This window comes from Limulus polyphemus, unplaced genomic scaffold (genome assembly GCF_000517525.1).
Source record: "Limulus polyphemus unplaced genomic scaffold, Limulus_polyphemus-2.1.2 Scaffold3114, whole genome shotgun sequence".
Classification (NCBI taxonomy): Eukaryota; Metazoa; Arthropoda; class Merostomata; order Xiphosura; family Limulidae; genus Limulus; species Limulus polyphemus.
This window is the reverse complement of record NW_013668724.1, coordinates 133382-145781: the sequence shown is the minus strand read 5'-3', so window position 1 is coordinate 145781 and position 12400 is coordinate 133382. Positions and strand designations below refer to the sequence as shown.

Below are 12400 nucleotides of genomic sequence, written 5' to 3'. Positions count from 1 at the left end.
ATGAAGCAACAACCTGAAAAATAAAACACAATAGTAAAAATGTCAAATAAAACATTATATTCTGAATGATGAAAATGATGACTGTTCATCTAGCTTAAAACATGAGCCTCTGATACATAATATAACAATTATATAACTATCGTACTACAGTTAACATATGTTAACTAACATTTTGACTAATACAGTCATGATACAAGTAGTTGTCCAGAGAGAGAGAGATCACCTTTTACTCCATTCATCCTTGATACCAGTTAACATGACATCATGATACAAGTAGTTGTCCAGAGAGAGAGATCACCTTTTACTCCATTCATCCTTGATACCAGATGACATAACATCATGATACAAGTAGTTGTCCAGAGAGAGATATTACCTTTTGACTCCAATCATCCTTGATACCAGTTGACATAACATCATGATACAAGTAGTTGTTCAGAAAGAGAGATCACCTTTTACTCCATTCATCCTTGATACCAGTTGACATGACATCATGATACAACTTATCTAATTGTCCAGGGAGAGATATTACCTTTTGACTCCAATCATCCTTGATACCAGTTAACATGACATCATGATACAAGTAGTTGTCCAGAGAGAGAGAGATCACCTTTTACTCCATTCATCCTTGATACCAGTTGACATGACATCATGATACAACTTATCTAATTGTCCAGGGAGAGATATTACCTTTTGACTCCAATCATCCTTGATACCAGTTGACATGACATCATGATACAAATAGTTATCCAGAGAAAGATATTACCTTTTGAATTCAATCATCCTTGATACCAATTCACATAACATCATGATAAAATTTTAAGGCTTTTGATACAAGTTATCTTGTTGCTCAGCAACAACTAACTGGATAATGATAACACAAATTTGCAGCTTTGAAATTTGAAAATATTTTATTGTCATATGTTTTCTTAAGAAACAAAAATGCTTACCTTTGTTCTAAATCTTAATTACTGACTTTTGTGTCATTCTATGTTCTTTTACAACCTTTTTGTAAAGTTATTATTTTATAAAAACTGTAATTCTTATGTTTGTTTGATTCAAAACACACTGTATACATCTTCACTGTACAATAAAAATAACTTCTTTTTTTCTATACTAAAATTCTAAGCAAGTTAAATTTTTCAGTTGTTAATTAGAAGGTTTAACTTATGTATGTAATAAGTATCAAATCCATTTGTTAGTAATTTAGATATTCCTTTTTAGCATTGACCAACATACTAGGCCATGTTTACATTAGATCTTATCAACCTAAGTCACTGCTTAAAGTTTTGTTTTACTGACAAGGCCACTGTTTTACATTTGACTGTATCAAATGATTTAACAAAGCTTACCTTATCTTGTTCCACACAAAACATCTATTTTACATTATGATACAACATCATAATTCTAGTCAAGTATAAAAATGTAAACCAGGTTTAAAAAATCAGGACTATGAATGTGGTAGAAATCATCAACAAACATTTTTTCTTCAAGCAACGTATCATCAAGATAAGCTTTTATGATCTTTCTACGATCTCCAAGGAAACCTCCACTGAACTGAAACCCATATTGACTTACATAACAAAAAAAGAGCTTTCATTGGATATTCAGATCACCAGCTCAAAGTTGAAATATAGGCAGTTCCAGCACATCATGACAAATGTGGTTGAGAAAACGCTGGTGGTAAAAACCAATAATACTACACTTGTGTTCAAGTTACAAAGACGAATTAGATCTATCTCGTTCAAAACTACAATGTGCTACAAGTGCTATATTATGTTCAAAAACAATTCAGGAAATTTACATACACTAACATTTTGTTTTGAAGTTGCTAAAATCACCCAAAAATTAAAATTGGCAATTTTTAAACATTTTTATGTGTGTATCGAATAAATGATGCTTTCCGAATACATTTCAACATCAAAGTTTTTGTTGTTATAAATGTGTGGAGAAAGGCTGCAAACTTATTTTCTATAATGTTTTTTAATTCACTGGTGAAATTCTGCTCTCGAAACTAGATGCACCCATCTGGGAAGAATACAGTTAACAGATTCATTGACTGCTTAGCAAAAACTATTTCATAATTCTAGTATTAAAAGCAAAACTTCCTTATTATCTAGCCAAACTTAATGACTGTCAAGAAGTGACAACATTTATTACATGTATACATTCCTCATGAGCAATAGCTTTGCCTCCACACATATATAAAACAGGGAAAAGTCTACCTGAGAACATCCAAAAAATCTTCTACCATCAAGTCCTGCCTCAGATGTGCTACTTCTGCAATGTTGTTCTGAAAAATACAAAGAAACTCATTCTACAGCTTCACAGTAGACATCCTTATCATAGTGTACTGAAATAAATGCATAATGTCTATTTTAAAAAACTAGGAAAATACTAAGACTTCATATTCCACTTAAGTAAGATGTTTCTGATCTATCTAAATAATTATTTAATTCAGTCATTTAGAGTTCTTGGCACATTAAAGAAATAAAGTTTAGGAATATATTTTCACACAATGTGAAAGAATACATTTGAAGATATTGCAAAAATCATTACATTTCCTATAACACCGAGAAAAGAAATTAATGGTTTATTTGAACAAACTGTGAATTGATTTTTATATCAGTGAGAGAAATGGTTACTGGCTTATTTTATAAATTCTATTATCATATTCCCTGCACTAGTGAAGAAAGATATCACTGATCTATTTTAACAAATGTGAAATTGTTAAATTTTGTAAGGAAATATAATGAGAGGTTATTAATTGTATTAATATATTGAGAAAATGTTAAAATATACATACCACAAGACCTAACACTTTGGTTTCCACTGCACTCTGTCCTTGGAATTTCTATAGAATAAAAGTGACATATTCTTATCCAATGCTGGACTGATCTTAGTACACATCATATTTTCAACAGTTTAAATACTACCATAACATAATGTACCATAGTTATCATGAAGACTTGAATCAAAACAATGTATAACTACAATTACAGTAGAGATATATATCAAAACAATGTACTACTAATGCTACAGTATGATATTGTATTATACAATGTAGTACTACAATTACAGCAGGGAACTGTATCAAACAATGTAGTACTACAATTACAGCAGGGAACTGTATCAAACAATGTAGTACTACAATTACAGCAGTTAACTGTATCAAACAATGTAGTACTACAATTACAGCAGTTAACTGTATCAAACAATGTAGTACTACAATTATAGTAGGGAACTGTATTAAACAATGTAGTACTACAATTACAGTAGGGATATATATATCAAAACAATGTACTACTAATGCTACAGTATGATACTGTATTATACAATGTAGTACTACAATTACAGCGGGGAACTGTATTAAACAATGTAGTACCACAATTACAGCAGGGAACTGTATCAAACAATGTAGTACTACAATTACAGCAGTTGATACAATTCCCTGCTGTAATTGTAGTACTACATTGTATAATACAGTATCATTAGTAGTACATTGTTTTGATATATATATCCCTACTGTAATTGTAGTACTACATTGTTTGATACAGTTAACTGCTGTAATTGTAGTACTACATTGTTTGATACAGTTAACAATGTAGTACTACAATTACAGCAGGGAATTGTATCAAACAATGTAGTACTACAATTACAGCAGGAAACTGTATTAAACAATGTAGTATTACAAATACAGTAGGGAACTGCATCCAACATTGTTGTACTACTGTTGCATCAAGGCTCAATATCAAAACAAAGTACCAATAAAGCTACAGTATGGAACTGTATTATACAATATCCTACTACAGTTACAGTATGGAAGTGTATCAAACAACACAATACTACAGTTACAGTACAGAAGTGTATCAAACAACATGATACTACAGTTACAGTACAGAAGTGTAACAAACAACATTGTACTACAGTTAAAATATGGAAGTGTAACAAACAACATAGTACTACAGTTACAGTAAGGAAGTGTAACAAACAACATTGTACTACAGTTAAAATATGGAAGTGTAACAAAACATAGTACTACAGTTACAGTAAGGAAGTATATCAAACAACATTGTACTACAGTTAAAATATGGAAGTGTAACAAAAACATAGTACTACAGTTACAGTAAGGAAGTATATCAAACAACATTGTACTACAGTTAAAATATGGAAGTGTAACAAAAACACAGTACTACAGTTACAGTAAGGAAGTATATCAAACAACATTGTACTACAGTTAAAATATGGAAGTGTAACAAAAACATAGTACTACAGTTACAGTAAGGAAGTATATCAAACATGGTAATATAGTTACAGTACAGCAGAGCTGTATCAAACAACACGGTATTACAGTTACAGTACAGAAGTGTATGAAACAAGATGGTATTACAGTTACAGTACAGAGCTGTATCAAACAACACGGTATTACAGTTACAGTACAGAGCTGTATCAAACAACACGGTATTACAGTTACAGTATAGAGGTGTATCAAACAAAACGGTACTACAGTTACAGTACGGAAGTGTATGAAACAAGATGGTCTGTAACTGTAATACCGTGTTGTTTGATACAGCTCTGTACTGTAACTGTAATTACAGAGCTGTTTCGAACAACACGGTATTACAGTACAGAGCTGTATCGAACAACATGGTACTATAGTTTCAGTAGTAATTATACCAAAATAATGTAGTTCTAGAGAGGGTTGAGTACATTAAATAAAAATGATTTTGTATATGCAAATAAGAAAGTCACAGGACAACTACAGCCAATATAAATTCATGGTGGAACACCAAATATCAGAACTAGTTTGACATTTCATAGGTAGTGTAATGCTGCTGAAAATTGATCATTTTTGATAATGGTACATAACAGTCCTTTTCTGGTGCAAAATATTCATACTCTCAGATCATAAATATGTTAAAATTGGTAATTAAGAATTTTCGCGACAGAGATATTCCTTATAATTAATGGCATTGGAAAACTAAAGAAATATGGATCAACATGAGGAACCAGGATAATCCAGAAAGAGATCTGCAAAAAGTCATACCCCAGCCATGGAAAGCAAATGGTGGCATTTTGTAACAGGTGAAGATCCACAAACACAAAGGTCAGTAGCAAAAACGTCCACATGCCTTAGCCAACAGTACAAATAATAATGAAGAAGGATCTCCATGTGGAAAAGTGACACAAATAATTTTCATTTTATAAAACTATATATTCAAAAATATTACAGTTTCACTATATTCATGACCACACCAAAATTATAAGCAAGTCAACTTTTATAATTTTTTTTTTTTTACAATTCATAATCAGAAGGTTTCGTTTAATATATGTAATAAGTTTTAAGACTATTTTATTTATTTTGCTTTACATTTCTTCTTGTCAATGTTCTTTGTCCAATGAAGCAATTACTTAGGCCAATATGACTGCATGAAAACAAGGCCTAATGCAGCAGCCTTCTTAGTGAAATGAAACTTAATACAGTTAAGGGCAATACAGAGCTGTGTGACGAACTCGCTTAACCAACATAACTGGTTATGTAGGAGAATCAATTGAATCGATCAGTATCCCACAAAATAATAGATCAATAGAAACTACAAATAAATTGATTAATGTCACAAAAATAATCAACTAATCAAAATTAGTGTTTCAAGTTATTTCTGTTTTGAATATTCCAACTGTCCAAGTCTCAGGTGAGAATAATTAATTAGTTGAATGTAATCAATTAATGAGCTAAACTCAGCTCCAGTGCAAAATGATTCAACTACGCATTACCTCATTTTGTTCCAAAAGAAATATTCCTATATTATACTTCAACATCATAGTTGAAATCAAATATAAAATGATAAAACAAGATTTTTTTAAAAAATGTCAGCAAAAGTTTTTCAGAAAGACCTTTTTTTTTAGCAACATATCCGCAAGCTAAGCTTTTACCACTTCATTCTGAACTCTACACATATCTCTACTGAGATAAGGGAGCTCAGTACGTATTTTAGGTGACTTGGCAAACACATTAGTTGATATACTTATGTAATTCTTACTATATTCAGATTGATCTGAAAGTTATTCTTAAACCTAATTTGAGACTTAATAATGTTTTCTTCTACAAGTAACATGTGCCAATTGCCCATTGTTCATGTCTCATCTATTTATACAGGTGCAGAGACTGTAAGGCCTCTTATATTGGTGAAACTAAACGTCACTTCAAAGTATGAGCATTTGAACATAGAGTATATCTATAAAAACTGGAAGTTACAAACTCTCCCAACTCCACTATCTACCAACACAATCCAGAAAAAGGGCATCTGTTTCTCTCTCCAACTTTGAAATACTCTTAACAGCTAAGCATGATACTGAACTTCTAATAAAAAAAGATGTTATACATAAAATATCTTCTTCCATATCTAAATAATACACATTCTTCATTTGATTTAGAGCTTTTTTAATAAGAGCTATTTCATTTGTGCTACATGCTTTTCTTTTTCTCCTGTTCTTCTTTTTTCCATTCAGATTGCTTACTTATTATTTATTACAGATAATGTCATATTTATGGTGTAATTACCATTATGTTTTGTTGTGTATTTCTACCTTACTGGAGATGGAATTTTGAAGATTCTCAAAAGTTTAATAAATGCCTCATATAATAACGCTAGTTTTGAAGTTACAAAAACGAATGAGCACTAGTCTGTTCAAAACTATTATAAATTTACCCTTAGTGGGCTACAAGTAAAAACGGTCAGCAAAAGTTCAGGAAATTCAAAAACACTTTGAACGTTTAGCATTTTTTTAATGTGTGGACAAACGACAGTAGGTTTATTTTGTATAACTATCTGGGATTGTCAGTATAATGTACTCAACCCCTTATATACTTACAATAAGAAATTTTATCAAAGAACGTGGTACTAGAGTTATATGAAGGCTCTATATAAAAATAATATGGTACTGTTATTATTCTTGTCATAAAACATTAGTACTAGAAAACCAAAAAAGTGGGAAAAAATCAAAAGGTGTTCACACCATAACAATGTGATACTATAGTTAGAGTAAGGAAGTGCACAAAAATAATGTAGTATTATAACTACACAAAGAAAGTCAAACAATGCAGTACTATAGTTAGAGTAAGGAAGTGCACAAACATAATGTAGTATTATAACTACACTAAGAAAGTCAAACAATGCAGTACTATAGTTAGAGTAAGGAAGTGAACAAAAATAATGTAGTATTATAACTACACTAAGAAAGTAAAACAATACAGTACTATAGTTAAGAGTAAGAAACTCTATCAAAAAATATGGTACAAAAGTTACAGTAAGAAATTGTATCCCAAAAGTAGTACTATATTTACTACAAGTTTCTATATCAGAGAAATGCAATATGAACATTTTATCCATTGTAAATACAAAGTTTCCTTATGATTCTGCCTCATATTTTAGTCTATTAAACAACTGAAATAACTAAAGAAAGCTTTAGATCAGATTAATTTCATGTAAAAAATAAAAAGTTAATTGCTACAAGATCTTATAAATACTGATAACTTTATCAGCTACAATAAAGTTGCTATCAAATTTAAACATATCACAGCTACACCAAGAAGCTTCTAACAAAATATAAAAAATGCCATTAAGTTCACCAGGTTCTAACAAAATAACACAAAAAATCAGTTAAGTTCTCCAGTTTCTATAAAGTTAACACACCAAAATTTAAACAGCTGTTGACTACAAAATGTTGACATGTTGAGGAATGACAGCACCAAAATTAAAACAGCTGTTGACCACAAAATGTTGACATGATGAAGAATGACAGCACCAAAATTAAACCAGCTGTTGACCACAAAATGTTGACATGATGGAGAATTACAGCACCAAAATTAAACCATCTGTTGACCAGAAAATGTTGACATGATGGGGAATGAGAGTACCAAAATTAAACCAGCTGTTGACCACAAAATATTTACAAGGTGGGGAATGACAGCACCAAAATTAAAAGAGTTTTACTACATAATGCTGATAAGGTGGGGAACGATAGCACCCAAGTTAAAACAGCTGTTGACCATAAAATGCTGACATGGTGGGAATGATGGTCTTATCTTATCTAGCATTGTTTGCCTACCTAAACTTCAAGCCTTCCTCTTCTTCATAGCAACTTTCTATTTTCAGCTCGTGATATTCACAGCTTTCCTGGATGCCTTGAGGTTGTACATTAGTCAAGCTACCTCATCTTAAGACATCTAATCATGCCTGTTAACATCTCAGCCGCTAGCCAAAAAACCATTAAATTCACTGAAATATTAAACTTATATCCCACAAGCAGGGTGAAAAGAAAACAGTTTCTGAGCACCCCTGGTTGTCTGCCAATCCCCTTTGGGACTTGTATGATTTTCAAACCAAGATTAATAGATAGAATGATGGCACCTATTAATTTTGTTTCTATCTCATCACATAAGTATTCAATAGAAAGTGCATTATATGCTCACACATGTTAAGAAGTTTAACTTTACCTTCAAAACTTTCAAAAACAAATCCAGTCCTTTCATATCTAGGAAAACAGCACACGTACTTGGAGATTCGTCTGCAACAGACAAGTGTAATAATACAAAATGTTAAAACATTATTCTTCAATAGATGGTAGGTCAGAAAACAGTAATCCCACATAAAAACAGTAAACGATAATTCACCTGTTAAGTTCCATAAGGCGCTTAAAGTAAACTTCATCATTATGTCTACTTCAGGTTCATCCATTTTGGACTGGACAATATTCAACAGTCGTTCCATGAAAGAAGGCTTGGCACCAAGACATGATGTTTCTGCTGTAGATATCTAAAGGATATGGAAAACTATAAAAAATCAAAAACACTTGGAAATATTTAACATACAATGAGCAACATTAGTTACAACCAACATTCTCATCTTGGATAACTTTTCTCAGATGTTTATCAAGTAATACAGACCTTTATTTAGGCATTTTAAATACATGACCTGAAACTAATCTTACTGTCATTAAATCAACTTGATGTTTAACAAGTAATATAGACCTTTATTTAAGCATTTGTAATACATGGCCTAAACTAATCTTACTGTCATTAAATCAACTTGATGTTTAACAAGTAATATAGACCTTTATTTAGGCATTTTAAATACATGACCTGAAACTAATCTTACTGTCATTAAATCAACTTGATGTTTAACAAGTAATATAGACCTTTATTTAAGCATTTGTAATACATGCCTGAAACTAATTACATTGTCTTTAGCAGATACCTCAACCCACAGGAATATACTAACAAATTCTACATTTGTGTTTATAATAATTAAATTTCCTAATAAAGAAGGAAAAAAAAGATTAAATAATAATGAAATGCCACTTTAATGCACAGTTTTCACTCTTTATTCTCTAAGCTAATTGTTTCACCATTTCCTATGAATTATGAATAAAGATAATTCATGTAAAAATAAATAATAATAATAATCAACGTGGTGTTAAAATAAGTAATTTGATGTTAATAAAACTCAAACTGAATTATGATGTAAAAATGACTCAATTAAAATTGATAAAAGTAAATTTCACTAATTTCATGTAGTTCACACTAAAACAGTTGCTGTTGAAGCAACTGATGATATTAACAATGTCTCGACAACCACTACTGTGTCTGTCATATCCCAGCCAGTCCAGTGAGGCTTGGTATTGGGTGAAAGGCCTCATCAGAACTTGCTATAGCAGGTATAGTGTGATTAACATATTATTACAGCCTTCTTTATTTTTGCTCACAAGTTCTTATAGTCAAGAAAAAATTTAAAAACTTGTCAGAAGACTAGTCAGGCAAACCTGAACTTCAATATTAGAAAAAAAATGTTTTTAATTCAAAAGATCAGATATGCCTAAATTCACAGGAAAGAAAATACACATTGCAAAGAAAGCTGAACAAATTACAGTCTCTATTTGGATTTATAGCTTTCAGCATGTGGAATAAAAATCACTGTAATTAGTAGTTATTAGAACCTGTATTACACATGACACATCAAAACCTTGACTTACTTTTGCTGCTAGAATTGAGCAAATTGCTACCGACATTCTATTCATAGATGGATCATCAAATGCAACAAGGGATTCCATCACCAGCTTTGCACAACGGTATTTGTCAAAACTCTGAAACCAAAATAATTTATTTTTAATACATGTAGATTTTTAAAGTAACTGTACTTCAGGTGTAAAGCTTCACATTTTTAGAATTAAAATAAATTTGAAACAGATGCTTACTTTGGAAATACAAAAAGCCTTTCCTTGTTGAGTTGTTTTCATGTTGTCAAAATGTCAAATTCAAAATTTTATATTTCACCATTGAAATATAAAAAACTAGAATATCCACACTGAGATAGAGGAGGAAACCAGAGAGTCATAAGAACTACTGATTGACCAAAACTTGGGTCTCATATTATAAAAATACAGTATTGTTTTATTATAGCCCCATGGAACAGAGAATAACAGACCTGCTAGAGATTCCATCTGGTCTGATGAATCACAACAATTTTAAAAGCACATTCCAATTGATCCACAAATGATGACCAGGATGCCAAAGATATTGCCAACTGGTGAATTTTGGTGAGAAGTAACCCAAAATTCACTTTTATGATACCTAGTAAACAAAATAGATCAACTGCACAAGCCAATTTGTGAAAGTAGAAAGAATAATATTCAAATAGTTTAATTCACTGTAAAATATAAACAACCTTTTCTGAGGCCCTCTGATATATTTAGTACATGTTAGATAACAATGAACAGCCCTGACAAGACATAAAATGTGTTATCCTGATCGAGAAGCTGAGTCGGTCAGGATAGGTAATACAACAGATGAGAAACAGTGGTTACTTTCTCTCACAGTCCAAGTTCGAGTAGGAAGCCATGAATTGGGTACAAGTATAATGCCTTCCAGGCAGATAAGGTACAAGAAGCATTGAGGGCATATATAAAATAAAGTTGTCTACCTAATGCTACTAATAAAAGAAAATATGATAAAGCAAACAAGTTGCTAAATGTTAAAAAGAAGAAAAAAATTCAAGAAATGTAAAACTCAAACCTCAGTCCCACTTAGGTCAATGTCTAGCAAATCTGGGTCATTCAAGACAAAAGGCTCAGTCCTATGAATAATTGGGACAAAACAAACTGATGGCTTCTGTGGAATCAGAGGGTGGCACATACGGCAGTTTTGTAATCAGCTATGGAAGATGATAAGCCACGGTTATGTAACAAAGACATAAAGATAAGAGCAATTTGTTGAGGAGTTTGATATATACAAGATATGACTTGTCTAATGCACCACTCCAGAATATCACTCAACAAAACTGATAAACAGCCAATGAAGAACATCTGCAAGAATGAGTTAACATTCAAGCCACCTGACAAAGGAACAAACAACAGCCAGTCACAAAGACAAAGACATTGAATGTTTTTGTAAGAAATGGACATTCAAGGTTATCGAAGAAGATGATTCCATGGCAGTAATTAGACTGGTTCCCCAGGAGAAAGTTGACTTAATAAGGTAAAACATGTTGTAATATAAACAATACCCACATAAGAACCATGTTGTAACAAAAACAATACCCACAGTGTTAATGAAGACTGCAAAGCAGACATCTGATCCCAACTAAAAGAATCAGGAGAACAAAATGAGTTAATACTTATGTAGAAGAAAAAGTCTCAAAACAAATGATAGGACACAGAAGAAAACTGATGACTGGTCAACATAAAAGACCACATGGAAGACTCCTCTTCCCCATAACCAATCTAAGTGACAAGAAATTTAGAAATAATATGAGAAGTGAAATATGATGACTATTAATATTTGCTATATTATATATACATCAGCAACAACCTGAATATGAGGAAAAATTGTATGAGTAAAGATTCAAATTCTGAATCATTAACATGACACTAGCACCTTCAGGTGTAACAGAAGTTGGTTAAAGGTTTAAAACAAAACATACATGAGAAAAAGATTTAACTAAATCATCAGAACTTTCTTTAGGATTAGGGCTAGCAGCCATTGAAGGCAAATAGGCCTGAGCAAAAAACTAATCTCATTCAAAATCATGAGAATATTATTGTACAAACTGAGTATCTACTGAGCTTAACTTGCCAGATATACCAGCAGACAATTTGCATTAACAGTCTAAATATGTTGATTAACTCTCTAGTTACAAGTTTGGTTGATTCGACCAACCTCATAACCATTTTGTACTCTTTACAATTTCCATACTATAACTTTTAATATAGTGTGTGTGTATATATATATATATATATATATATATAACTAAATCGTGGCGAGTTACTTTAGACTACACTATTAACTAGTTTCTTTAGTACAAACTAAAATACGATATTTACTTAATAGTAAGTTTATTTTGTAACT

General features: G+C 31.4%; 1 protein-coding gene across 1 annotated transcript in view; it reads right to left on the bottom strand.

The window, feature by feature from the left end:
• Positions 1-6: 6 nt before the first annotated feature.
• Positions 7-12400, bottom strand: part of LOC106468691 (protein zyg-11 homolog B-like) — a gene marked incomplete at its 3' end in the record, with an annotated part of 28523 nt that continues 16129 nt past the window's right edge. Inside the window, 6 exon segments of the mRNA XM_013929129.2 lie at positions 7-13; positions 2223-2290; positions 2804-2851; positions 8495-8565; positions 8672-8813; positions 10030-10140. Of these exon segments, the coding sequence (XP_013784583.1) occupies positions 7-13; positions 2223-2290; positions 2804-2851; positions 8495-8565; positions 8672-8813; positions 10030-10140 (447 nt within the window).